The sequence below is a fragment of the Vicugna pacos genome, chromosome 19 (genome assembly GCF_048564905.1).
Source record: "Vicugna pacos chromosome 19, VicPac4, whole genome shotgun sequence".
Lineage (NCBI taxonomy): Eukaryota > Metazoa > Chordata > Mammalia > Artiodactyla > Camelidae > Vicugna > Vicugna pacos.
In genome coordinates this window covers 26,582,926-26,610,727 of record NC_133005.1, presented here as the reverse complement: position 1 = coordinate 26,610,727, position 27,802 = coordinate 26,582,926, and the positions used below count along the sequence as shown (strand labels likewise).

The window sequence follows — 27,802 nt, the reverse complement described above, 5'->3', positions numbered from 1 at the left end:
TACCTCTCTTGCTTCCCCACTTCAACCCAGTACTTCTTGTTTGAATTTCACGAGACCCGCCTTCACCTCCAGGACTTGCTGCTGGAGATCACGGTGAGGGGGTAGGGGTGAGGGGTTTCCGTTAGAGAAGGGGGATGCTGAAGCTCCCTGGGACTAACACCACCTTCCCCCAGGCCTTCCATTCGCAGACCCTCCCCTTTATGGCCACTCGGATAGGTACCTTCAGGATGGACTTGGGCATTATCTTCGACCAACCAGGTACTGAACCCTCCCCTCACTGAGACTCCTCTGCATAGGCAAGGGAAACTGACCCTCTGGGCACTGAGCCCTGTATACTAACTTGTGAGACAGCAATCTCTTCCGAAGGCTGACCTCCACGCACTCCCACCCCTCTACCAAGCCGGACTTGAATCCCGGTGGTTGTCCAACACTCTGATCGCTGCCCCACGACTGTCCCACGCATCCTGCCGGTATTCCCTGACCCCTGGCCCGCTCTTTCACCCCAGATGGCCACTTCTATCAGAAATGGGCTCCACTGCACGACCCCCGGGACACCCGCGCTGGGACCAAAGGCTTTGTCAAGGTCACTTTGTCCGTGAGGGTGCGCGGGGACCTGCCCCCTCAGCTGCCATCCCCGGGCCCAGGCCACAGTTCCGACATCGAGAAGTGAGCTGGGGCGAAGTGGGGAGCAGAGAGTAGGACGGGGCGTGGCCTCCGGGACGCGGAGAGCAAGAGGGGCCCAGACTCCGGCTTCTGGGCCTCTCAGCGCCGGGCTTCCCTAGGAACCTGCTGCTGCCGCGCCGGGTGCCTGCGGAGAGGCCGTGGGCGCGGCTGCGCGTGCGCGTGTTCCGCGCGGAGGGGCTTCCGGCGCTGCGCCCCGGGCTGCTGGGCAGCCTGGCCCGCGCCCTGCATGACCAGCGCGTCCTCGTGGATCCCTATGTGCGGGTGTCTTTTCTGGGGCAGCAGGTAAGTCCCTCCCGTCCCCACTTGTTGGAGGCCCGGGCTCTGATTCCGCGCTGACCCCTCTCCGCCCATCCTCGCCACCGCGCTCAGGGCGAGACGTCGGTGCGCAGCGAGACGGCGGCGCCGGAGTGGAACGAGCAGCTGAGCTTCGTGGAGCTCTTCCCGCCGCTGACGCGCGGCCTTCGTCTGCAGCTGCGGGACGACGCGCCCCTGGTGGATGCGGCCCTCGCCACGCACGTGCTGGACCTGAGGCAGATCTCGCACCCGGGCCGCGCAGGTAGGCGCTTCTGGCCGACGCGCGCTGCCTCTGCCTCGGCCCTGTCTGTCTCGGGCCCCGCCCCCGACGACAAACCCCGAACTCGAGACCCAGCTCCGCTTAGAAAGTCAGGCCCACCCCACATAACAACCTTGCTCTAAGCCGGCTTCCCCCTTCAGAGCCTCACCTGTTGCCCCCAGGCTACAAACCCTTACCCTCGGTTTGGCTAATTGACAAAATCCTAACTACAGCTGCATATCCGTTTATCAGTCTAGCCCTGTTCTCCCTACAGATTTACACGCACAAGAAAACAAGCCCCGTCTACATTATCCATTTTCTCGGGACCCTAATTTGTAGTTCCTGTCTCCACCTCCGGGGCTCTGGCTCCGCCCCTAGAGCCTCTCCCTACGTCCGCAGCATCTTTGGAGGGAGAGCTGGTTTAGAAGTGCTTCCACGTCTTGGTCCACAGCTGTTCGTCGTAGCTGTTGGCAGGCTTCCCTTCCAGAGCGGCTAAGGCCCAGTATGACACTCCTCCCCCTTTGCCCTTGCAGGAAATAATTATGGGTGTGGTGAGTAGACTGACCTATTACCCACCTGCACCATGCTCCCCTCCAAAACACTTTTTTTTGTCTCCTCACAGCCGGGTTTAACCCCACCTTCGGCCCGGCCTGGGTACCTCTCTATGGCTCGCCTCCCAGCGAGGGGCTCCGGGACGGTCTTCAAAGTCTCAATGAAGGCCTTGGCCAAGGCATTTGGTTCCGCGGCCGCCTGCTGGTGGCTGTGTCCATGGAAGTGATGGAAGGGAGAGCTGAATCCGAGCCTCCCCAGCCCCCCCAGAGGTCCAGGTTGTCCCGGCTCAAGGGAAAGAAGAAGAAAGCTAGGTGTGGCCAGACTCCAACTGGGATTCAGCAGCACCTAGATGCCAGCTCCAGTGCTGATGCACCTGAGATTCCTAGTGCCATGGAGGTGGAGATGGAGGAGTTGCTGCCGCTGCCAGAGGTGGGGGCTGGGATTTAGTAAAGGGGCAGGGTCACTCTCAGCTCTGGAGTGTGTAATCAGCTCCCAGGCATAAACGCAGGAGGGAGGGTGTCTCAATTTAGGGGCCTGGGTGAAGACTGCAATGTGCGCACACATGTGCGCCTGTGTATATACACATGTGGGAGGAGGAGGGCTGATAAATCAGAAGTGAGCCGGAGAGGACTAATCTCCTGGTCCAGTGGGTTGGGACAGCAAGGGGCAGAAAAGGAAGCAGGACACCAGCAGTGAATCTTCTAGGCCTTGGCTGCAGTGTCTTTCTGTAGGCACTGTGGCCAGGCATCGTCCCGGCTGCAAACTGGGAGGGTGGGGTTGATTCCAGCCTGATCCGCCTTTCCCAGAATGCCTTAGCACCCTGCGAAGATTTCCTGCTCTTTGCTGTGCTCTTCGAGGCCACCATGATTGACCCCGCCATGGCCTCTCAGCCTATCAGATTCGAGATCTCCATTGGTGCGTGGCCTAGCCAGAACGCTGAGTGTCATGAGTTTGAGGGGGTTGTTCCAGACTTAGGTCCCTGGAGGGGAAAGTTGACCTTCAGTAAGGGGTGGGCTCTGACTTCTATTGAGGCAGAATAGCTTGAGGGAGGGGTCAGCCCCTCACTTTGGTGCTAGCCTGTTGACCCTTGCTGATCCGGACAGGTCAAGCAGGTCGCCAGGAGGAGCAGTTGGGCCGAGCTTCCAGAGTCAGGGAAGGAGCAGAGGGTGCTGCAGGAGAGGCTGTGCCTCTCCTGCAGTCAGAGGCGGGAGTCCGGCCAGCGGAGGAGGAGGAACTGGGGATCCCTGCTCAGCGGCCTGAGCCCGTGGACGGCTGCGGGTGAGTGCTCCTAGTGTCTGGAAGGAGGATGTTGGGAGATCCGCAGCGGCGCAGGACTGCTCCTCTCAGACTCTGCTTCTCTTCATCCTTCCAGGCCGTACTTCTGCTTGCCCCTGCGTCACCGCAAGCCTTGCGTGCAAGTGTGGAGCCGCTGGGAGGATCACTCATGGCGCCTGCAGAGCAGTAACTGTGTGCGGAAAGTGGCCGAGAGGCTGGTGAGAGCGAGGCGGGCACCCACAGGGAGAGGCTGGGATATAGAGGCATCCAGAAGATGGCTGCCTGTGAAGGGAGCGCTGGAGGAGAGCTAATGGTTAAAGCACCAGGTTACCTGGGATCTCGTTGGTGCAAGGCCAGAGGGCCAAGGAGCACAGCTCCAGGGAGAACTGAGGAGGCCAGAAATTGTGGGAGGGCCAGAGTTCAGAATTGTTGGACCCAGGAAGGGGCCAGGTGAAGAATGTGAGTAGGGCTACTGGGGACCTGGCCTCCCAGGTGGGAGTTTGAAAAACAGAATCACTAGTTGGAGTCAAAGAAGGGCGAGGCAAGAGATGCAGTTGTGAGTGGGCCGGGACCTGGGATGAGGGTGTGGTCTAAAAGAGGTCAGAGTCTGGGACCCTTATGACTCTAACCTTCTCCCCTGGTGGTGCAGGACCAGGGACTGCAGGAGGCTGAGACTCTGCAGCGCAGGCCGGGGCCTGAGGCGTGCACAAGGATGAAGCAGGCGCTGGAAGAGCTCGTGGCTGGGAGCAGGTAAGCTGAGAGCCTCTGCCTCCCTGCTGCCTGTTTCCAGGCATCTCTAGGGTGAGGGAGACTCATGATAGGTATTTGGACCCAAGGGCCCCTGGAAAGTGAGCACTTTACAGAAGAATGAGAAGGAGACGGGAGCTTGATGAAATTATTGGGTTAAATCACTCCCCTCCAGTAAACTCCCTTTCCTGAACTCCTGTAGGCTTATGCATTTCCCCTTCTTCTCAAATCTCCCCTATTCCTTTCCTCCACACTTGTTCCAGCTAATGACTTTCTTTCCTACTTCCTGGAGAAAATAGAAGCCTCACCTTCCTCCATCTAGTCTACCACCTTGCCAGCTTCTGCATCCATCTGATCTCCTTCCTTCCTTCCATAGCAGAGGAAGTGTCCTGCTCCCGAAGCCATAGCTGTGATCTTGATTTCATCTCCTCTCATCTGCTGGAAAAATTGTCTCTGCAATTATCCGCTTTCTCTCCTGCAACATCAACTGGTCCCTAGTTACCAGGTCATTACTGTAACCACATATATTTGTTCTAGTCACATCCATCTTTGACCTTCACTGCCCTAGATTCCATAACCTGCTCCAGATACTTCAGTGTTTTTCTGACCCTCTTCTCAAAAGAGCTATTTATCCATTTATTCAATGAATATTTATGGTATAAATATTTGGTAAATAAATGGTAAATAAATATTGGGTAAATAAATGGTAAATAAATATTTACCCCAGACACTGTTTTAGGCACAGGAATAACAGTGAAAAAGCACTCTTGTCTACAAAAACTTCCGAAACGTACATTCTAGTGGGGGTAAGGAGACAGATAGTAAAGATGTAAAGCACAAGGCAGAAATATAAGAAATATGGTAAGGATGTGTTAGGGAGAAAATAAAGCAAGAAAGTTTTACAGAGAGGTGTTGCAATTTTAGAGAAGGTGGAGGGGAGACCACAGTGATGTTGACATAAAGAAGATGAAGTAGTAAGCCATGTCTGTAAGGATGTTTCAGGCAGAAGGGATCACATGTGCAAGGCCCTGAGGTGAAGCATGCTTGGTGTGTTTGAGGAAGAGGAAGGGAATCAGTGTCATTGCAGCAGAGTGAGCAGAGACGATGAGGCTGGAGGGTGTGGGGGGGAAGGAAGAGAGAGACATATGGGGTCTCGTAAGCCATTGTAACGGCCTTGGCTGCTTCTCTGTATGAGATGAGGAACCACTGACAGTTTTGAAAAGAGAAGGGATATGCTCTAACTTATCCTTAAAAAGGATCAGTCGAGGAGGGATGATATGAGAGGAAGCAGAGAGATCACTCAGGAGGGCATTGTAATGATTCACGTGACTGATAACAATGACTTGAATCTAGGGTGGTCGCAGTGGACATAGAGTGACAGGAAGGAATTTGAGAGCAGTTTGAGATTTTGGAAGTGGCACCTCGGGACTTGCCAGGATAAGCTTAGGGGATGAAGAAAATGTGAAAGAAGAGTCAGGCATGACTCCCCAAATTTTGGCTTGCAAAGCTGTGTAGATGGTGCTATTTACAGAGCTGTGGAAAACAAGAGAAGGAGACGGTCTGATGGGAGCAGAGGGAATATCAGAAGTTAACATTTTTGGACATGTTAACTTTGACATAGATGTCTATTAGACTTCAAAGTGGTAATCTCTGCTAAGCTGCTAGCTATATGAAGGGAGCTCTGGGGAGAGTTCTAGGCTGGAAATGTAAAATTAAGGGGTGTCAGTATGTAGATAGGATTGGCTAAGATTATCTAGGGAACAGAGTAAAGAGAAATCTGAGGACCTGAGAAGCTCCAGCATTTAGAGGTAGGACGGAAGAGGAGGACCCAGGTAAGGACCTGGTTATAAGTGGTCACTTTTCTGCCCTCATCTTACTCAACCTTTCCACATCAGAGGATGCAGTTGACCCCAACCCTCTTTCTCGAAAAACTCTGTGAAATGGTCTGGAAAAGCATTGGAAAGCTCATTCTGGATGCTGTATTGAGAATATTCTGTAGGAGAGAGGGTAAGAGTGAAGGTGGTGAGCGCAGCTGGGAGGCTGTTGCAGTAATCCTAGGTGAGAAGTGATGGTGACTTGCAGGGGGTAAAGAGGGTGGGAAGGGATAAATTGGGAATTCGAAAATTGTACCTCTTGGGAAGTGATGGAAATGTTAGCTATCTTGATTATGGTAGTGTTTCTATTGGTGTATGCATCTATCAATATTCATCAAATTGTACATTTGAAATATGTGTAGTTTACTGTACAGGAACCATACTACAATAAAGGTGTTAATTAATTAATTAATTAATTTTAAAAAAAGAAGTGATGGTGACTTGGACTAGGGTGGTCCTGGAAAGGGAGAAAACTGGTCAGATTCTAAATATATTCTGAAGGTAGAGCCTAAATGATGTGCTGATGGACTGAGGTGGAATGTGAGTGAAAGAAAGAGCAGTGAAGGATGACTATGAAGTAAAGTAAAGCAGGGTTTTTTGTGGGGAGAAGGGAGTGGTGGTGGTCACTGGAACTCATGCACTTGGTTTGAGCTATCTTTAGTCAATGTTGGAATTGTCAGGTACAGCCCATCTGAGCCTTTAACGTATGTTTGAATCCTCCAGGGTATAAACATGCGGATTTCTGACACAAGTCTGGGTTGGGGCTGAGACTGCATTTTTAATGAGGGAATACCAGTGCTATTGGTCCTGGGCCACACTTTGAGTAGCCAGGGCAGTAAATAGTTGAATACTGGTACATTTTGGGGCTCCACAATGAGGCTAACTCGATGAACTGGGGAGGGGTCCAAGCACAGAGGTCATCCTGGCTAAGGAAGGGTGCCTCTTTGAGAACAAGACCAAGAGGATCTGTGAAGGAGTCTGGGTGTGGGAGGCCTGCTCTGAGGGAGGGTCAGAGCAGGGCCCCTAAGGGTCAGCGTTCCTCCTTTGCTCCCACATGCCACGCCCACCCCGCTCCTGCAGACAGTTTTGCCACGGTGCTGAGCGCAGGACGGTGACCCGGCCCAATGCCCTGGATCGATGCCGACAGAGACTGCTGGTGCATAGCCTGGTATGGTCTAGGGAAGGGGGATCAGGGGCACCCAGCAGAGGCCCTCCACTCATGTTCTTTTCCTGCCATTCCAGAACCTCTTGGCAAAGCAAGGACTGCAGCTCCTACGGGGCCTGAGACAGGGCAACGTGCAAGGGAAGGTTGCACTGGCCAAGAAGCTTCTGGCGAAACTGCGCTTCCTGGCCCAGGAGGTAATGCCTCACTCACCCATTTCCCAACCCTGAATATCCGTCACTCAAGCTTTCCAGTGGCCTCTGTGCAGGGGTGACCCAACATTTATCCTGTGGATTGATGCCAGGACCAAGCTCCGTTTGGAGCAGCCAAGGGTGAGGATGCGTGTTCTAGGGCCCAGCAGGGATGCAGGGAACATGCAGGATCTCGCTGGATGAAGATTTGAGAGCATTTTTCCTTGGCATGACTTCCTTGGTCTGAAGCTCTGAGCACAACATGTGTGAAGGGTAAAGGAAGTTCTCATTTTTTGATTACTTCTTCTCTTCTACTTAGTATCTGGCTGTGTTATCTTGTGTAGTTCAACAACCTTGGGAAGACGTTATCCCATTTGACAGGGGCAGAAATTGAGGCTTAGAGAGAAAAAGTAACTGACCCACCATGTCATAGCTGGTTAAGTGGCAGAGCTAGAATTCGAAACCAGTTCTGCCCCACTCTGATCAGTCATTCCCAAACTCATGAAGTTTTGACCCCTGGGGCCAGTATGTCCTCAGGTTCAGACAGTGAGGAGTTGGATATTGGTCTCAGATCTTGAAGGACAAGTTGGAGTTTGGCAAGTGTGAACGAATGAAGAGCATGTGCAAAGGCATAGAGTCAGGAAGGCATGGGCAGCTGGAAGGCAGAGTAATGGAAGGAGAGACTTTATTATAGTGAATTTTAGTGCAAAATTGCTTTATTTATTTGTAATGAAAACTTCCTTAAGTCAGCTGACATTTTAAAACATTTTTTTACTTAAGTATGCATCCTGAAATAATATAGGTTAGTTTTACCTTATTTCAAACTTTATATAGTACTGTTTATATTGTTTTCTTTTTTACTCAATATTATTTTTGTGAGATTTTTCTGTATTGTTGCATATAGCTATAATTTGTCCATTTTCATTGTATAATATTCCAATGTATGACTCTACTTTAATTTACTTATCCATTCCATTGTTGATGGATATGTGTGTTGATCCTAATGGATGGTGATTAGAAGCAGTTTCAAAGACCATTTTTGTACACCTCCTGGGGATTAAGTGCAAGAGTTTCTCTAAGACAGTGGTTCTTAAACTTTTTTGATCTCAGGACTCCTTTACACCCTTAATAAATAGTAGGGACCCCAAAAGTTTTTGTTTATGTAGATTGTATCTACTGATATTCACTATTATATAAATTAAAACTGAAAAAAATTTAAACCTGAGAAATAAAAAATAATTATTAATTCATTTAAAATAACAATAGTAGGGGGGGAGGGTATAGTTCAAGTGGTAGAGTGTGTGCTTTGCATGCATGAGGTCCCCAGTTCAATCCCCAGTACTTCCTCTAAGAATAAGTAATATAAGTAAACCTAATTACCTCCCCCCACCAAAACAAACAAACAAACAACCCCCCCAAATAAAAATAAAATAACAATAGTAAACCTATGGCATGGTAGCACAAATAATATATTTTTGGAAAAATAACTATATTCTCCAAAACAAAAAATTTAGTGAGAACAGTGGCATTGCTTTACATGTTTTTGCAAATATCTGGCAAAAAATTTTTATACTCTGTTATATTAAAGTCCATTGGTCTATATTGTACTTTGAATGGATCTGTTATCCTTGCATGATTTTGAATCATCATACATAGGTCATATGGAAATTTGGTTCCCTGAATTATGTATACCTTCCAAATGGTGATATATTTCATTATATAGTAGTAAAATATCACATTTATTACTATCACCACCAACTCATTGGAAAGATCTTTGAGTGTTGGGAATCTGTTAAGCTCACAATGGCTGATACAAAAGATACATTTTTTTCTAAGAATGTAATTTTTCATTTTGTTTTATTACTGATCTTAGAGAAAAAGTTTTCATTCTTTTACTATTAATATGATGTCAGCTGTGAGTTTTTCATAAATACCTTCACCAGGTTGAGGAAGTTTTTTTCTTTGTTTTCTGAGTATTTTTTTTAATCATTAAAGGATGTTGGATTTTGTCAGATGCCTTTTCTGCATCAATTGAGATAAACATTTTTTTAAAAATTGTCCTGTTATTGTAGTGTATTGTATTGATTGATGTTCTTAGGTTGAACCACCCTGGCATTCCTGAGATAAATCCCACTTGATTATAGTAAATAGTCCTTTTTATATGCTTTTGGATTTGGTTTGCTAATATTTTGTTCAGAACTTACTCATGAGGGGTATATCTGTATTCATAAGAAAGATTATTCTGTTATTTTCTTTTCTTATGATGTCTTTATCTTTCTTTGATATTAGGGTAATGCTGGCCTCATAGAATGAGTTGGGAAGCATTCCTTCCTTTTCTGTTTTTAGGAGGAGATTGAGAAGGATTGGTGTTAATTCTTCTTTAAATGTTTGGTAGAATTCACCAGTGAAGCCATTTGGTTCTAGGCTTTTCTTTGTTGGGAGGTTTTTGATCACTCATTCAATCTCTTTACTTTTTATTGGTCTGTTGAGATTTCTGTTTCTTCGTGAGTCAGTTTAGATAATTTGTAAGTTTCTAGGAGTGTTCTCACTTTAATTTCTTATTTTAGTTATTTATGTCTTCTCTCTTTTATTCTTTGTCAGTCTACCTAAAGATTTGTTAATTTTGTTGATTTTTCTTAAGAACTAACTTTTGGTTTCATTGATTCTCTCTATTGTCTTTCTGTTCTCTAGTTTATTTTTCTTCACTCTGATGTTTGTTTACTTCCTTCTGCTAGCTTTCGGTTTAGTTTTCTCTTCTTTTTCTAATTCTTTAAGGTATAAAGTTAGGTTATTGATTTGAGATCTTTCTTCTTTTTAAATGTAGGCATTTACAGCTATTTATTTTCCTCTGAGCCCTATCTTTGCTGCATATCATAAATTTTGGTGTGTTATCATTTTCATTCATCTCTAAATGTTTTCTAATTTCTTTGTGATTTCTTCTTTGTTGTAGTATTTAAGAATGTGTTGTTTAATTTCCACACATTTGTAAAATTTTCCAGTTTTCTTTCTATTATTGACCTGAGGTTTCATTCCAGTTTAGTCAGAAAAAGATACTTTGTGTGATTTCAGTCTTTTAAAATTTATTGACACTTGTGACCTACCATATGGTTTATCCTGGAGAATGTTCTATACACACTTGAGACGAACTGAGTTGTTGTTGGATGGAATGTACTATATGTGTCTGCTAGATCTAGTTGGTTTGTAATGTTGTTCAAGTCCTTGGGTTTCTTAATGATCTTCTGTATAGATGTTCCATCCACTACTAAAAGTGGTATATTGAAATCTCCAACTATTAATTTAGAACTGTCAACTTGGTATCACATTTTTTTAGTTCTATTAGTTCCATTTGGCTCCAGTTTTCATATGTTTGTTGAAATTACCCATTTTTAAACTCTGTACTTTTCGCACTAGGTCCTGTAGAATTTTCATCACAGTTGTTTTAACATCCTGTCTAATAATTCCAACATTTGGATTTTCTGTGGGTCTACTTCTAGTAATTACTTCCTCTCTTGACCATGGGTCACATTTTCTGCTTCTCCTATGTCTTGTAATTTTTTATTATGTGCCTGGATTTTTGTATAAAAGAACAATACAATAATATGTATCTCTAGAGTTTTGATGAAATCTACTTTATCTAATTTTTCTTTTATGTTTATTGCTTTCTGTTACCCATGTAAGGAAACTTTGCTATTTCCAAGCCACAGAGATATTCTGCTATGTTTTTAGGAGAATAAAGATAGTTTTCCTAAAACCTTTATGGTTTTAGATTTTACATTTAGGTCTCTGACTGTTCTCAAGTTAATTTTTATGTGACATATATGGGTCAAAATTCTGTTTTTAAAATATGAACTTTGAGATATTCTAGTACCATATGTTGAGAAGATTTATTTTTCCCATTGAGTTGCTTTGGCTTTTTAATTGAAAATCAGGAGACTGTATAAGTGCCTCTGTTGAATTTTTCATTTCAATCATTGCAATTTTCATTTCTGTAAATTCTATTTTTTTTCAAATTCACTGTGTTATTTTTCAGTTTCTTATTCCCAGTAAATATTTGTCAGGTTTATCTTTTGTTTCATTTAAACATAGTAAGCAGAATTGTTTTTATAATGTCAGATGATTTCAATAGTCGATTTTAGGGGGCTTATTTCTGCTCTCTGTTGCTGCTCTTACTTCCTCATGCTTGTTTCCTTCTGTGTTTAGCTGCTTTAAACTGTGAGCTATTCATTATAGTTTCCAAACATTATTTGTGGGACTTCTTTTAGTCTTGGAATAAAGGTACATTCTTCTAGAAAACATATGACCTTGCTTCTGCCCTTGATCACCTTAAACTAAAATTTGATGTTTAGCAACACCCAGGCGTTGTGAAAAAATCAGCTTGTGGTTATTCTTCTCAGGAACAGTTTCCAGCTCCACTACTTCACTCAGCTAGACAACTCTCTTTGTAGATTCCTGGGGGTGAGAGAGTGGGGCAGGTTCAGTTAGGGTTTATCTTTATCTTTTTTTTTTTAACATTTTTTATTGATTTATAATCGTTTTACAATGTTGTGTCAAATTCGGGTTTATCTTTATCTTGAAGGCATGATTCTTTGGGGTCCTAGCTTTCAGGGAGGGAAGAGATCTCCTATTAGACTCCTGTCTTGATAAACTCCTGTCTTGAGTGGTATCTGAGCTCTTTATATTGTTTTTACTCACTGTCAGGTCATGAAAAGCTCATATTTGCCAGATTTGGCAAATGCCCCTGTGGCAAAAAATTGTTGAAATTCTCTGTTAACTTCTCTGGATTCCTATTTTCATTTAGAGCTTCATTTAGAGATAATTCTTTATTCTTATTATCTCACCACTGCCTTTAATGAATATTTAAACAAATATTTTACCAAGTAGTTTTAGTTGTTTTTAGTGAGAAGTAGGTCTTAATTCCTAGCTCATGATATTACTGGAGATACAAGTCTGGCATGATGATTTCGCACAGGGAAAGGAGAGGGTCAACTCTGGGATGATCAGTTCTAGCCATTGTTTGTTTGCTTACTCAGTGATATTTAAAGTCCTCCTCGTGCCAGGCTATGTATGAGGCCCTGGAGATCCACCTCTGCCATGTTTCTTGCCCTTTTGGGGCTTATATTCTAGTGTGGGAGACTGACTATGCACGTTAAATGAGTAAGAAAAACAGTGATGATTTGTAGGAATTGCTAAGGAAGATGTTACAGAGGCTAAGGGGGCTGAGAAGAAATGCTTACGTAAGGTGGTCAGGGAAGATTTCTCTGCCGGGACAACATTTAAACTGAGACCCAGAAGGTGGGAGCAAGCCAGCCATTCATGGTAAAGAATGAGTTGGAAGGGAAGACTGAAGGCAGGAAGACTTCCCAGTTGTCTGGACAAGAGTGGGTGGTCTTAATCTCAGGCAGTGAGGAAGGGAGAGAAGGGGGACGTTGGCAGGATTGGGTGATGAGCTATCAGAGGAGACTGTGTGGCTGATGTGAATGGGCACACGGTGGGAATCACCGGGGAAAATCAGGCTGGGTAGAAGGGAAGAGTAAGGAAATCAGGCTGACACTTGCTCCAGCTTGGTGACCTTGAAGACTTTATGCTGAGTGAAAAAAGCCAGGCACAAAAAGACAAATACTGTATAATTCCACTCATCTGAGGTACCTAGAGTAGTCAAATTCTTAGAGTCAGAAAGTAGAATGGTGATTGTCAGGGCTGGGAGGGGAAATGGGAAATTAGTGTTTAATGGATACAGAGTGGCAGTTTTTTGCAAGATGAAAAAAAGGTTCTGAGAGTGGACAGTAGTGATGGTTGCACAACAGTGTGAATGTACTACTGAACTGTACACTTTCAAATGGTTGAGATAGTAAATTTTATGCTATGTGTATTTTACCACAGTTAAAAAAAAAAAGACCGGGATAAAAAAGTCGGGTGGGACTTTGAGCCTGAGGTGGCCTGTGGGGCATCCAGGGGAGAGATGTCCAGGAGGCAGGTGGCTGCATGGGCCTGGGGTTCAGGGGGAGGTCAGGGCTGGAGATGGACATTTGGTCCATCCATTCCAGGGGAAGCTGTGGGAGCAAGGGGCTCTCCACTCCAGATCCACCTCTGCAACCCAGTTCTCTGCCGGCAGCCCCAGCCTCCCCTCCCAGATGTGCTGGTCTGGATGCTCAGTGGACGGCGCCGTGTGGCCTGGGCCCGCATCCCTGCCCAGGATGTGCTGTTCTCTGTGGTCGAGGAGGAACGGGGCCAGGACTGTGGGAAGATCCAGAGTCTGCTGCTCACGGTGAGGGGTCCTAGGGGTGAGGGTGCTGGGGACTGGAGTCGGGTGAGGCTCAGAGGATGGCACAGGCCTCAGGGTGGAGGTGTGTAGATTAGAATAAGGGGTCCTGAGACTTAAATATTTTTTAATTAAAAAATTCAAATTTATTTTTATTTCAAAATTTTTTTCTATTAACTTTAAAAACTTAAACATGTTTTAATTTTGAAAAATTAAACATTTAGTATTGTTTTAAAATTATTACTGTTTTAAAAAGTGTACTGAGCCCTTTAATTATCCAGAATGCCAAAAGGAGATTGTGCCTTTACCCAGGTGAGTTTTGATGTGAAATAAACACCAAATTTTGTCATCTCTGGACCTGCACTGGCCCTTTTATTGACTAAACTCTGACAGATGGGCAGGGTTATGAAAATGGGACTGTGATGAACTAGTTCCTTATAGGCATAGCCAATTTGTGGGCAGAATATTTCTAAATGAGGTGTTCCTGTGATGGACACCACCAGGAGTCCCTAGTGGTGAGAAGCTGTGACCACTGGGGCAGGGGACAGGGAACTGAATGTGTTGGGGATGAGAGGACAGAGGGGTGAGGTGAGTGTGGGGTGTGGGAGTGCAGAGTTCAGAGGGTAGGTGTGGGGTTTGGGGTGTAGGAAGTGGCAGTGTTGGGGCAGGATGAATAGGGAATGGGAGTTATAGGGTAATGGGGTGTCAGGTGGGCATGAAGAGGGTTCAGGGTGAGGTATAGGGGGCTGGGGTGAGGTTTAGTGATACAGAGACAATGGGCCTGCTGGTCAAGCTTGGGTTACAAGGGGTGGGCCCTAACATGCTTCCTCCCCACAACAGGCACCTGGGGCAGCCCCTGGTGAGGTCTGTGCCAAACTGGAGCTCTTCCTGTGGCTGGGGCTGGGCAAGCAAGCCAAGGCCTGCACCTCAGAGCTCCCACCGGACCTGCTGCCTGAGCCCTCTGCTGGGCTGCCCCACAGCCTTTGCCGGGACGGTGAGTGCAGGGCATGGGGCAGGCGGCCCGGGGGACCCGGGGCCCCACTTTCCGTTTGCCCTAGGTGTGGGGCTAGATGCCCAGCTGAGGGTTCAGAGGGTCTGGGCTCAGGGACTCCAGTGGTCACTCTTCCTTCCCTCCACCCCAGACTTCAGCTACTTCCAGCTCCGGGCTCACTTGTACCAGGCCCGAGGTGTGTTGGCAGCAGATGACAGTGGGCTCTCAGACCCCTTTGCTCGAGTCCTCATCTCTACACAGTGCCAGACCACACGGGTGAGGCCTGGGCTGGGATGTGGGCGGAGGGGCACTGGAGACAAGGTGGGTGGGGGCTGAGCTTTTCCAAGGCCCTAATCGGACTGCCCTGATTTAGAGGGTGGTGTTGAACTAGAGGGTCTTAAGGGTGAGAGGTTCTTCTGATGCCTGCGGTTGCCTCCTTCCCTGCGTGGCCCCCAAGGTCCTGGAGCAGACGCTGAGCCCCCTGTGGGACGAGCTCTTAGTGTTTGATCAGTTGATTGTGGATGGGAGGAGGGAGCACCTGCAGGAGGAGCCTCCGCTAGTGGTCGTCAACATCTTTGACCACAATAAGTTTGTGAGTGTGGCCTGGGCCCCACCTGGGTTCCCACCAAAGGCCCCCCTCCCTTGTCTTGATGCCCCCTCCCCTGGCTCCTGAACCTTTTCCACATTTGTCTTCAATGCTGCGCTCCCTGCAGGGCCCCCCTGTGTTCCTGGGCAGGGCGCTGGCCGCCCCGAGGGTAAAGCTGATGGAGGACCCTTACCAACGCCCCGAGCTGCAGTTCTTCTCCGTGAGGAAGGGGCCCCGGGCAGCCGGGGAGCTCATTGCCACCTTTGAACTCATTGAACTGGACTACGGTAGCCGGCTTGAGGTCAGAGTGCTGTGGTGCAGCTGGCACAGGCCGTGGACCCCTCCTGCTATTCCTTTAGATTATCCAGCTCCAGGGACATGGGCATGTCCCAGGGTTACCCCTCCAACTCCCTCACCCCCAGAGAATGCAGGCGGCAGGTCTGTCACTGGACCTCCTGACTCCAGGGAACACTTAAAGTAAACCTACCTTAGGTTCGCCTTGCCAGGCCTCCAACTCCAGAGAACCCAGGCTGCGGGTTGATCCTCATGCCTTAGATACCCACACTCCCTTTTTGTGCATGGCTGTTTCCTTAGATACCCCAATCCCACCAGTCCAGCCTTGCCAGGTGTCTCTGGATTTATGTTTCATTGGTAGCTCTCCGCTTCTCTTCCCTGAGCCCAGAATTTCCCGCCTTTGGCCTGATTCCTCTTTGACCTCTGATCTCTGGCTCCCTGTAGCCCTCAGTGCCCAGTGATGTGGAGCCCCAGGACCTGACACCCCTGGTCGAGCCCATCTCCGGACGCCTATCCCTGCCGCCCCATGTGCGCCCAGTTCTCAGGGATTTCCGTGTCGAGGTAGCACTAGGCACTCACATCCTCCTCCCTTCTGCACACCTCGGTGCCCCTCAACCGGGTGCAGATCCCTGACTCTCCCACTTCCCAACCCCAGGTACTGTTCTGGGGTCTGAGGGGCCTTGGCCGTGTGCAGCTGTTCGAGGTGGAGCAGCCCCAGGTTGTGCTGGAGGTGGCTGGGCGACGTGTGGAGTCCGAGATCCTGGCCAGTTACCGTGAGAACCCCAATTTCACCGAGCTCATCAGGCATCTGACAGTGGTGAGGGCACGGGCAGCGGGCAAGAAATGGAAGGGGGCAGTGGGCTGGTGAATTCCTGGCTGGTTATATTGGCTTAACCCACCAAGTTTCCATAAAGGGCCAGATAGTAAATATTTTAGGCTTTGTGGGTCATACGGTTTCACTTGCAGTTACTCAACTCTGCCATTGTAGTGTGTAAACATCCATAGGGAACAAGGAAATGAATGGGTATGACTGTGTTCCAATAAAACTTTATTTGCAAAAACTAGCAGCAGGCCAGATTTTGTTTACAGGCTGTAGTTTACTGCTCCCTGGATTAATCCATGAACTGGTAATGCTGTGTCAGCTCTACTGGATGAGTGGATTAGCCAAATGTCATGAAGTAGGAATCTGAAGGAATCTGTCTAGTTTCTGAAACACCAGGGGCTGAGAAGAAAAATACATTTCTCATTTAATTTGTGTTTACTGTACTGTGGTATAGACTTTGGAGTCAAATTCTGGCAGTGTCACTTAGGAGTTTGTCAGATTACTTGTCTGAGCTTTGGTTTTTCTATTTGCTTGCTTGTTTATTTGTTTGTTTCTGTATAAAAGGGAGTAACAGATACAAAAGAGTGCTATGAGGAGCCAATGAGAGAAAGGATCTTGGTGAAAGGGCTCTGTCAACTGAAGAGTGCCGTGCCTAGGTGAGGGGGTGACTGGGACAAAGCATGGTGGCCTCCAGATTGCAAGGGGGCAAACAACAACAACCCGACACTGTTTCATGACTCTGCTTGCCATGCAGGAGTTTGCAGTTTGAAAACTTTATTGTGCTGTAAGATGATGAAACTGAAATCAGTTTGCTCACTGAACTTCCGGGGGATGTTTCCTCTCATTTCCCATTTCATAGTGTAACTTGAGGAAAACACATCCCTCTCTCCATTGTGCATGTGAAAAGAATGTGCATTCTTCTGTGGCTGGGTGGAATGTTCTATAGATATCAATTAGGTCTAGTTGAGTTGACAGTATTATTCAAGCTTCCCTAAAAAAAAGCCTCCTTGGTGATTTTATGTCTAGTTGTTCTATTTGTTACTGAGAATATGGTATTGAGGTCTCCAACTATTATTGAATTGTTTGTTTCTCCCTTTATTTTGGGTCATTTTTTCACTTGTATTTTGAGTTTGTTTTTAGGTGCATATATATTTATAATTGTTACAGCTTCCTATAAATTGATCTGTTTATCATTGTAAAATGTCCCTCGGTCTCCAGTAAAATTTTTTATCTTAAAGTCTGTTTGTCTGATAATATAGCTATACCAGTTCTCCAGTTCTCTCTGGTTAGTGTTTGCATGACATGTTTCCTTATCCTTTTACTTTCAGCCTATATGTGTCTTACTCAAGAGGGTCTTTTAAGCCACATGTAGTTGCATCTCTTTTTTTTTTAACCCAGTTGACAACCTCTGTCTTTGATTAAAGTGTTTAATACAGTCATATTTGATGTTATTATTAATATGGTTGGATTTACATCTGCCATTTTGCTATTTGTTTTCTGTAGGTCTCATACTTTTGTTCCTCCTTTAGAGCCTTCTTTTGTATTAAATAAATATTTATTACTGTACTACTTTAATTCCTTTGTTGATTTTTACTTAGCAGTTGCTCTAGGGATTACAGTATGCATACTGATTTTTCAGTCTGCTTCAGACTAATACTAATTTAGTTCCAGTAAAATAGAGAAACTTTTCTCTATTATAGCTCCATTCATTCCTCCCTCCTTTTTCCTGTAATTGTCACATGTACATAAAATAAACTCAGCAATACAGTATTACAGCCTTTGTTCTCCCCACCTCCCTCCTGCCGCCTTAGGACCCATTGATAGGTAGAGAATTCCTGGGCTAAAGGGCATACATATTGTTATGGTTCTAAATCCACATTAGCAAACTGAGCATTGGTCCTTCACATAATAACAGCAACAACAGCAGTCTTGTGTTTCTGATAGCACTTTGTAGGCTCCAGAATACTTCTGTGTCTATTATGTTATTCAATACAATTGTCTCTCCAATCCAGGATTGTGTCCCCTTTTTAGCTGGGAAGTGGGTTCAGAAGGCAGTGACTTACCAGAGATGACACAATGAGGCTGTGGGCTCCGAATGCAGATTTAGCTGTATTGTTTTCCTATCTGTCTCTGCTACTGCCTCTCTCTCCTCCCCTAGTCTGAGAGACATGGGTCCTCTCTCCCCCAGGACTTGCCGGAGCAGCCTTACCTGCAGCCCCCACTCAGCATCCTGGTGATTGAGCGCCGGGCCTTTGGCCGCACAGTGCTTGTGGGTTCCCACATTGTCCCCCACATGCTGCGATTCACACTCCAGGCTCATGAGGATCCCCCTGAGGAGGAAGAAGAGGAGGAGACAGGGGACCTAGTGCCCAAGGGACCTCAAGGTATGGGTTGTCCCCCTTAGGGACCACCAGACAGAAGTCGTTCTTGGCTGAGGTGGCTCCAGGGGAACTTCCAGTGGGGCATGGAGTCTGACTTCTACTTGCCTGACCTCCTCTGGGTGTCATTTACCCCCTCTTAGGACAGAGGTCCCTGGATCCCTTCTTGTCTGAGGTGGGGATGCCCAGACGGCTCCTGAAGGTGATGGACTATGGAGGATGGGTGGAGGAGGGGCTAGCAGTGCTTGGGATGGTGCTGGCTTAGGGGTACTGAGTTCTCCTCCCTCAGGCTCCTCTGAAGAAGCTCCCTCTGGGAGGCCTCCTGAATCAAGGCCCAGAGGTGGAGGAGGACATTCCAGATCCCGAAGAGCTTGACTGGTGGTCCAAGTACTATGCGTCGCTGCAGGAGCTCCAGGGGCAGGTAGGGACAGAGGAGAGTCCCAGGGGTCGGAGGGGCTGGAGGCTGAGGAGAGCCAATGGCAAGAAGAAGGATCTCATCACACGTGGAGCGCTACAGTTTTTCAGAGCTCTTTGTTACAGCCATCGTTTGTCTTCTTCACAACAATTCTAGAAGCTGAGGATTATTAACTCCAGTATCTAGAGCTTGTTGTCCAACAGAAATATGTGAGGCACAGACGTAATTTTAACTTTTGTAGTAGCCACATTAAAAAAAGTAAAAGGAAGCAGGTGAAATTGATCTTAATGATATATTTTATTTAACCTAATATATCTAAAATATCATTTTAAGAAGTAACCATTATAAGCAATTAATGATGAGATATTTTGCATTCTTATTTTATACTAGTCTTTATAATCCGGTGTGTAGTTTACACTTCCAGCATACCTCAGTTGGGACCAGCTACATTTTAAGTACTGAGTAGCCACATGTAGCTGGTGGTTGCTGTCTTGGTCAGCGCAGGACTAGATGATAAACTAAGGCTTTGAAAATGCAAGTGGCTTACCCAGCTGGAACTTGAAGTGAAGTTTCCCAACTCCCTGTCCTGGAAAAGAGGTAGATTAAGGAGGTGAATTGTGGGGAATAATCGCTGACCTGCCCTTTGATTTCAGACCAACTTTGATGAGGACGAAATGGATGACTCTGGGGATTCAGGTGAGAGATTTGGCTTTCTTACTTTTTTCCTTTCAGCCTCCCTCCCTCCCTGCACACCAGTATTTCTAACGAGGTATTTCTGCTGTTCCAGATGGGGTCAACATCATTTCTGTGGATGGGGAAGCCCAAGACCAGGGTGAGGCTAAAGTAAAAGACTCCGTGTTCCAGAAAAAAGCAATTGCTACTCTGAAGGTGACTGATGTCGGGAGAGGGGATTCTGCTTGGATTCTGGACATGGGGCTGTCACTGAGGCCCTTGCCTTTCAGATTTACAACAGCTCTCTGGAGGAAGAGTTTAACCACTTTGAAGACTGGTTGAATGTGTTTCCCCTGTACCGAGGGCAAGGGGGTCAGGATGGAGATGGAGAGGAAGAAGGGTCTGGAAACCTTGTGGGCAAGTTCAAGGTATGTTTGGGGAAAGAAGGTGGGGGACCAGGGAGCACAAGTAGGGTTGCAGGAGGAAGACTCTCTTACCAGTGTCCCATCCATCCCACCCAGGGCTCCTTCCTCATTTATCCTGAATCAGATGCAGTGTCCTTCTCTGAGCCTCAGATCTCCCGGGGGATCCCACAGAACCGGCCCATCAAGCTCCTGGTCAGAGTATATGTTGTAAAGGTGAGCATCCACCGGCCCAGCACGCCTCTAACTCCAGCAAAGGTAATGTACATGAAACCTACAGACTAAAGGGATCAGGGTCCAGCTTCTTCATTTTTCAGGTGGGAAATCTTAGGTATAAAATTAAGAGACTCCCCAGGGTTACACAGCTTGCTTGCAGCAGAACCTGAATTTATAGGATATAAAATAACTATATATGAAATGTTTAAATAAATAAAAGAATGAATTTAAAATGAACAAGGAACAAATAGACTATTCAAAGTAAATAGCAAGTTTGAAGGGCCAGTTAGAATTTTTAGAAATTAGAAGTGTAATATTTAAAACTAAAAACTCAGTCAGTGGTGGAGCAAAAGATTTGAACAGTCACTTCACAAAAGAAGATATATATAGGGCCAATAAGCACATGCAAAAATGCTCAGCATGCTTTGTCATCAGGGAAATGCAAATTAAAACCATAGTGAGCTGTAATTTCACATGTGCTAGAATGACTAAAATAAAAAAGACTGACAATACCAAGTGTTGGTAAAGATGTGGAGCAACTGGGACTTTCATTCATTGCAGGCAGGAGTGTAGAAAGACTAAAAATATATTACTGTGTATAAATTGTACTTCACTAATCTATGCATAAATTATGTGTTTATAAAATTATATAGTTAGCAAAAACAATAAGTTTAACACATATAGTTTAAAACCATGCAAAGTAGTGCTATGCATTGCTTAGGGATGCATGTATATGTAGTAAAAGCATTTTTACTTTTTTGTGTGAGTGAGAAACCCCAAATAAAGGGTTCTGGCTACTTCAAGGGTGGAAAGTGAATGAAATCAGATAAGGCAACTCAGGGAACAATTGTCAGTAGTGTTCTATTTATTAAGCTGGGTACACACATGCTCATTGCATTATTCTTTTATTTAGTTAAAATATTCTTAATTTAAAAGGTAAAATATGCCCGCTATAATAAATGGAAGTTAAATGATATGGAAAGTTATAAATCAAATAGTTAAGTCCCTTATGCATCTTTCCACATATTTTCTGTTTCATATTTTTATTATACCTATTTAAGTATTTCAATATTTAATTTAAAAGAAAATAAAACTTATCTTGTCCAGCCTCTCAGCTAACTCCTTGCTGTGGGAGGTCTCTCCTTGGTAGCTTTCTGTTTATGCTTAATTGGAGATTAGGTCCAGCAAGGGCAACCCTAGGTTATGACAATGATATTTCTCTCAGTTCCATCCCATCCCATCTCCCTAGGCTACCAACTTGGCTCCGGCAGACCCCAATGGCAAAGCTGACCCCTATGTGGTGGTGAGCGCTGGCCGGGAGCGGCTGGACACCAAGGAGCGCTACATCCCCAAGCAGCTGAATCCCGTCTTTGGAGAGTGAGGCTGGGCCCTGGGTTTGGGAATGGGGAGCACTTTGCCATCTGGCCCTGTGGCTGTCACTCAGGCAGCTGGCATGGTGCTAGGAGGGGAATGCACGGAGGCTTCTGGAACCCTTGACACCCCTACCCCCGCAAGACCACCTCCTAGGGCATGGAGGTATCCTGAGCCACGCTCTCTCCTGGCCAGAGTCCTGGAGCTCAGCATCTCTCTCCCTGCTGAGCCAGAGCTGACCGTGGCTGTGTTTGATCATGACCTCGTGGGTTCTGACGACCTCATCGGGGAGACCCACATTGACCTGGAAAACCGATTCTATAGCCACCACAGGGCGAACTGTGGGCTGGCCTCCCAGTATGATGTGTGAGTCCAGCAGGGCCCTCAGGAGTCATTCTAAGTCCGACCAAAGACAGTCAAGTTCACCCACCTGTGTCCAGATCCTTTGATTTCATAGAAGGGACCTCCCCTGTGACTAAGACATTATGGCTTAGTGTCAAGACTTGGCCTTGGGAGTTGGGATTGTAACAAGTCACTTGACCTCCCTGAATTTCAGTTTACTCATCTGCAAAATGGAGGTAATAATAATAGTATCTCCTTCGTAGAAACACCTGGCATACATCTTTTGTTTTTCACAGTTTCTGGAAGCAAGGACTAACCTGTCCCCTAGTGGAGTTATGAACCTGGATCTCATGTTTTCAAGGCTCTCCACCCCTTCCCCTGTGCCCAACTATGTCCATATGCTGGCCCCTACTGAAGCACCTTCCTTTTCTGCCTGCAGGGGTGGGTACAATGCCTGGCGTGATGCATTCCGGCCTTCACAGATCCTGGCGGGGCTGTGTCAACGCTGTGGCCTCCCTGCCCCTGAATACCGAGCCAGAGCTGTCAAGGTGGGCAGCAAAGTCTTTCTGACACCGCCAGAGACCCTGCCTCCAGGTACCAGCCCCTCTCTGCTGAGCAGTCCAGATGGTAGAACAAGATGGTAGAACAAGGTACTGGGGGCCCCTGGTGCCCAGTCTAGTGTGCACCCCAAAGAGCCCACCTCCTTCTGCAAGCAGAGAAAGTGAGTTTGAGTAAGGATGACAGTGGAGAGAAAATGGTCTTTGTTGGTGAGTGTGAGATGCCCAAAGAGCATTACTGTCCCCTCAGAGCCATAACTGAGAAAACAGGGTGGCCCACAGGGGATCCCATACAACATACAACGTGGCTGCAGAATTGAGCCCGTGCTTCATAAATGGCTCGTGGTCTCTTCCGTAAACAGAGCCTGCACAAAGGCCACAGCCCCTCCAACCCCACTGTCCCCCTGACTGCTGGCTTTTCACTGGCAAAAGCTGTTATAGCAGCACTCCCTACCTTCTGAGCGCTGTGGCCTTGCCCTCCCAGTGCAGCAGCTGCCTCAGCCTGGAGCATCTATTGAAGGGCAGGGGAGGAAGGGAGGAGAGCTGGGAACCCAAGCTCACACACTTCTTATTGCAGGTGGTGGGGAATCCAAGGTGGCAAGTGAGGTCCCCGAGGAGGCCCAGGCATTGCAGGTGCTGCGGCGCTGGCAGGAGATGCCGGGCCTTGGGATCCAGCTGGTACCTGAGCACGTAGAAACACGGCCCCTCTACCATCCTCGCAACCCGGGGCTGCTACAGGTGAAGGAGGGCTCAGCACCCAACCCCAGAATCCCAGGACTCCCACGTGATCCTGGACCTGGGTCCCCAGGGTGCCCTTTCCCCAACACCTCCACGCGGGCATCACATTGCCACTTCTGACTCTGGCTTCCGATTCTGGTCCCCTGCATCCCCACTGCAGTCTTGGACTTCCATCCTGGACCCCATATTCCTACTCCGGACTCTGGTTCTGAAAGATCCCCTGGGCCACCAAGGCTCAGACTTGGCATTTCCAACCTGTCCTCTATTCTAGATTCCTAAGATCTGGGCCCTGGGAATACCAGATCTTACGTTTGATCTCAACCTTCCACTTTTGGGGGCTCATCTCTGAATTCCTAGGATAGCCTCAACCCTGGAATCCCTTCAGTCCTACCTGAAGTCTCCTAGCATCTGCCAGACTGTGCCCTTTTGACCCCAGTTCTTCTCTCCACCTGGGGCAAGGCACAACCTCTGGCCACAGGGCTGTTAGGGGAAGTGGGACCCCAACAAGACCCTTTAGCCTGGTCCTGTGCCCCCAGGGATCCCTTCACATGTGGATTGACATCTTCCCCCGAGATGTGCCTGCCCCACCCCCAGTTGACATCAAGCCTCAGCAGCCAATCAGGTGAGTCCTGGCCCCTCCTCCCTTGGGGCAGGCACATCTTGGACAACCTGTACAAGGGTCTTCTGAAAACCTGGGACCCCCCCAGTGAAGCAGGCAGAGGCTGCTGACCCAGACTTCAGGTAGGTGAGCCATTAATTTCCCTTTTTTCATAAGCCATTGTGAGTTGGGTGTTTGTCACTTGCAACCGAGAGTCCAAATACCAGTAAATCCCCTTCCTACCTGAGCTAGTCTGAGTGGATGGTGTATGCACTTCAGATGTGGTCAGCAATCTGTCACTTTCTACCTCTGGGCTTTGCTTTCCTTGGTCTCACACTCAGGGACGCTTTTGCAGTCTAGGGGAAGAGTGGCTTCTAATGGTGCCAGGCTTACATCTTGTCCAACTTGACTACTTGAGCAGAAAAATAAATACCTCTTTCCCAGTTAGAGCAAAAGTCTCGGGGCTGACTCTCATTGGACCAGCTTGGGTCAAATGCTGATTCCTGAACTAATCACTGTGATCAAGGGGCTGTAATACACTGATTGGCCAGTCCTGGGTGATGTCCTAGGTGATACACCCACCTCTGGAGCCAGGTAGGGGTTGGTCTGCCCCACCAGGATCACACAGACTGACAGGGGTGGGGGTGCAGGTGACCAACAGAAACTCAAGGTGCTGTCAGCAAATGAGGAGAAATTGATACTGGGCAAGAGAAAACAACAGATACCCAGGAAATCTCATGACAGCCAAGGACAAGGCTGTTTGGGGTAGAATCAGGAACGTTACAGCCCTTCCTTCTGTCCCTCTGGGGTTGCCTGCTGTCATCCCTGTTCTGTCTCATTCTCCCACTTTTCTCTGCAGGCTGGCTTTCTCTGCTCACCTGCCACTCCTTTGTACTCCAAAACTTCAGCTTGCACAAGATTGGCTTGCGGTGGCTCCAGCTCTGCATCTGATGCTACATGACTCAACCTTTCAGGGTCTTGATTCCAGACTAATGGGAGAACCTCATTGGCCCTGCTTGGGTCAGCAGACCATTCCTGGTGCCATCCTTGGTGGCTGGGGTGGTCAGTGATACCTGGGGCTCCTTCAAGGGAACACAGACATCCTGCTTACCCAGCTAGGCACACGTCAGTACTTAATGAATGTCAGTGGCCCTGGCCCAGGTCCTTTCTGCTTCCTGCAGCCCTTCCCAGGACCCCTCCCAAGTCTGAAAACCCTCCCCCAATACATCCCTCAGCTATGAGCTCAGAGTCATCATCTGGAACACGGAGGATGTGGTTCTGGATGATGTGAACCCGCTCACTGGAGAGACATCAAGTGACATCTACGTGAAAAGGTAGGCCTGCAGGCTGGGCCAGGCACATGGCTGTGCACTGAGGTAAGATTGCAAACAGGGGCTTGGGCCCTGGGCTGGCCTGTCCCCTAGGCCCTTGATGGTGCCTGGAGCTGGGTGGTGAGTGGAGGGGCAGGCTGGGTGAGGAGCTGGGTTCTGGGCTTGGGGGCAGCATGGATGCCCACCCCCTCGGCCTGCACTTTTTCCCTGGCTCCAGCTGGATGAAGGGGCTGGAGCATGACAAGCAGGAGACAGACGTGCACTTCAACTCTCTGACGGGAGAGGGGAACTTCAACTGGCGCTTCGTGTTCCGCTTTGACTACCTGCCCACGGAGCGCGAGGTGAGCGTCCGGCGCCGGTCCGGACCCTTCGCCCTGGAGGAAGCTGAGTTCCGGCAGCCAGCTGTGCTGGTCCTGCAGGTCTGGGACTACGACCGCATCTCCGCCAACGACTTCCTTGGTACTGCTTAGCTGTTCTCCTCCCTCAACTCCTAGCCCGTTTCTGCCCTCACTGCCCTGGCCCCCAGCCCCTGGGTTCCCTACTCTAACCCAGCCCTGAAGCCTGGGTTTCAGACCCCACATCATGAGCCTTTGCTTTCTGGCATTACTGAATGTATTCAGCCCTGAGCAACATAACCTCCATTCCTACCCAAAGTCTCCGACTCAATCTTCTAATTTGACCTGAGCTCAGGCCACTCTGGACTCGGAGTCCATGGCCTTTGGTCCCTGCTTTGGCAGTCTGGTCCCATCCTTGGCTGTTTCATCAGGGTCTGACAACCTGCTGACATCTGGGCTGTGGTGTGTGGTCCATAGGTGTGGCCTGACCACCATGTTCTGACTTCCTAGTCTGGACTTAGAATCCTCCGGCGCTGCCTCCTCCTCCAGGATGTTGCCAGCAATCTGTCACTTCCTACCTCTGGGCTCCACTTTCCTTGGTGTCACTCTCAGGGAGGGGAGGTGGGCCCAGATAGACTTGGATCTCCTGCCTAACCCAGAGAGCTCTGACTTGTAGGCTCCCTGGAGCTGCAGCTACCGGACATGGTGCGAGGGACCCGGGGCCCTGGGCTCTGCTCTGTGCAGCTGGCCCAGGACAGGGCTGGGCCAAGGTGTAACCTGTTTCGCTGCCGCCGCTTGCGGGGCTGGTGGCCTGTAGTGAAGCTGTGGGAGCCTGAGGATGAGGAGCGGGAGCAGCGGGAGGCTCAGGCTGGCAAGAAGAGGAGGAAGAGGAGGAGGAAGGGTCGGCAAGAAGACTTAGAGTTCACAGACCCAGGAGGCAACATCTACATCCTCACGGTGGGTGCGGCCAGGGCAGGAGCCAGGCCAGGTGGGGGCCAGCCCTGAGCCTGCCTGAGAGCTTGGTCTCTATTTCCCCTTTTCCTAGGGGAAGGTGGAGGCAGAGTTTGAGCTGCTGACTGTGGAGGAGGCTGAGAAACGGCCAGTGGGGAAGGGGCGCAAGGAGCCTGAGCCCTTGGAGAAGCCCAAGTGAGTGGGCAGCCCAGGAGATCTGGCCAGAGCCTGGAGGAGGGAGGAGTGGGTGCCCAGGGGCTTCCTAATCTTCCTGACGCCACCTTTCCCCCTCAACAGCCGCCCCAAAACCTCCTTTAACTGGTTTGTGAACCCGCTGAAGACCTTCGTCTTCTTCATCTGGCGCCGGTACTGGCATATCCTGGTGCTGCTGCTGCTGCTGGCACTGATCACCGTCTTCCTCCTCCTCATCTTCTACACTATGCCCGGCCAGATCAGCCAGGCCATCTTCCGCCCCCTCCACCAACCCTAACAGACCTGGGAAGCTCATCCATAAATGCCAGCTCCTCAACTCCTGCTCCTGGCAGTCTTTCCCACCAGTAGGAGTCATCCTGGCAGAGTGGAAACCTTATCAGGCATCCTCTCTGATGCTTGAACACATGCTGTGTATAATAAATAATTTGTACAGGGGGCAGAGAACAGAGATGTTCTTGGGTAACCCGGGCGCTGGGATTCACTGGACAAATGAATACACAGGATGGGAGGCTGCCCACATGGCCCCTCTGCCAGGAAGACTGGGACCCAGCCAAAGGTTCACAGCCATGGAGCCCTGGACACTGGTCCTGCTGCTCCGTGCGCTCCTTCCCCACCTGCTGCTCCTGCTCCTGACAACGGCTGGGTCCTTCTCACCTAGTCTGTCATGGCTCCTGCTGTTCCATGACAGCCAAACACTATACATGCTTCATGAACTTGCACCAACCCTGAGAGTAGGCAGATCACTTAGGACACTTTTGTTTGCAAGTGACAGAAATCACAACCCAATCATTAAAAAAGTCCATAAACGATAAATGTTGGAGCGGGTGTGGAGAAAAGGGAACCCTCCTACACTGTTGGTGGGAATGTAAATTGGTGCAGTCACTATGGAAAACAGTATTGAGATTCCTTAAAAAACTAAAAATAGACTTACGATACGATCCAGCAATCTCACTCTGGACATATAACCGGAGGAAACTAATTTGAAAGCACCCCAATGTTCACAGCAGCTCTATACAATAGCCAAGACATGGAAGGACCTACATGGCCACCGACAGATGACTGAATAAAGAAGTTGTGATTTTTATATACAATGGAATACTACTTAGCCATAAAAAGAATGAAATAATGTCATTTACAGCAACATAGATAGACCTAAAGATTATCATACTAAGTGAAGTAAGTCAAAGACAAATGCCATATGGTATCACTTATATGTGGAATCTAAAAAAAAAAATGACACAAATGAAGTTATTTACAAACAGAAACAGTCTC

The 27,802-nt window shown here is 48.1% G+C and overlaps 1 protein-coding gene across 1 annotated transcript in view; it reads left to right on the top strand.

The window, feature by feature from the left end:
* Positions 1 to 26,952, top strand: part of LOC102525022 (fer-1-like protein 4) — a 31,131-nt gene extending 4,179 nt beyond the window's left edge. Inside the window, exons 10-45 of the mRNA XM_072944645.1 lie at positions 31 to 93; positions 174 to 258; positions 507 to 666; positions 783 to 966; positions 1,054 to 1,240; positions 1,860 to 2,218; positions 2,596 to 2,704; positions 2,893 to 3,067; positions 3,162 to 3,282; positions 3,714 to 3,814; positions 6,766 to 6,853; positions 6,928 to 7,044; positions 13,151 to 13,303; positions 14,138 to 14,291; positions 14,440 to 14,564; positions 14,746 to 14,880; positions 15,002 to 15,175; positions 15,613 to 15,729; positions 15,824 to 15,985; positions 18,180 to 18,375; positions 18,513 to 18,571; positions 18,659 to 18,790; positions 19,438 to 19,480; positions 19,572 to 19,672; positions 19,747 to 19,884; positions 19,978 to 20,094; positions 21,344 to 21,471; positions 21,661 to 21,831; positions 22,247 to 22,401; positions 22,942 to 23,102; positions 23,639 to 23,724; positions 24,936 to 25,034; positions 25,249 to 25,490; positions 26,043 to 26,323; positions 26,412 to 26,512; positions 26,615 to 26,952. Of these exons, the coding sequence (XP_072800746.1) occupies positions 31 to 93; positions 174 to 258; positions 507 to 666; positions 783 to 966; positions 1,054 to 1,240; positions 1,860 to 2,218; positions 2,596 to 2,704; positions 2,893 to 3,067; positions 3,162 to 3,282; positions 3,714 to 3,814; positions 6,766 to 6,853; positions 6,928 to 7,044; positions 13,151 to 13,303; positions 14,138 to 14,291; positions 14,440 to 14,564; positions 14,746 to 14,880; positions 15,002 to 15,175; positions 15,613 to 15,729; positions 15,824 to 15,985; positions 18,180 to 18,375; positions 18,513 to 18,571; positions 18,659 to 18,790; positions 19,438 to 19,480; positions 19,572 to 19,672; positions 19,747 to 19,884; positions 19,978 to 20,094; positions 21,344 to 21,471; positions 21,661 to 21,831; positions 22,247 to 22,401; positions 22,942 to 23,102; positions 23,639 to 23,724; positions 24,936 to 25,034; positions 25,249 to 25,490; positions 26,043 to 26,323; positions 26,412 to 26,512; positions 26,615 to 26,807 (5,172 nt within the window). The 3' untranslated portion in view covers positions 26,808 to 26,952. The remainder of the gene's footprint in view (positions 1 to 30; positions 94 to 173; positions 259 to 506; positions 667 to 782; positions 967 to 1,053; positions 1,241 to 1,859; positions 2,219 to 2,595; positions 2,705 to 2,892; positions 3,068 to 3,161; positions 3,283 to 3,713; positions 3,815 to 6,765; positions 6,854 to 6,927; positions 7,045 to 13,150; positions 13,304 to 14,137; positions 14,292 to 14,439; positions 14,565 to 14,745; positions 14,881 to 15,001; positions 15,176 to 15,612; positions 15,730 to 15,823; positions 15,986 to 18,179; positions 18,376 to 18,512; positions 18,572 to 18,658; positions 18,791 to 19,437; positions 19,481 to 19,571; positions 19,673 to 19,746; positions 19,885 to 19,977; positions 20,095 to 21,343; positions 21,472 to 21,660; positions 21,832 to 22,246; positions 22,402 to 22,941; positions 23,103 to 23,638; positions 23,725 to 24,935; positions 25,035 to 25,248; positions 25,491 to 26,042; positions 26,324 to 26,411; positions 26,513 to 26,614) is intronic.
* The last annotated feature ends 850 nt before the right edge of the window (positions 26,953 to 27,802 follow it).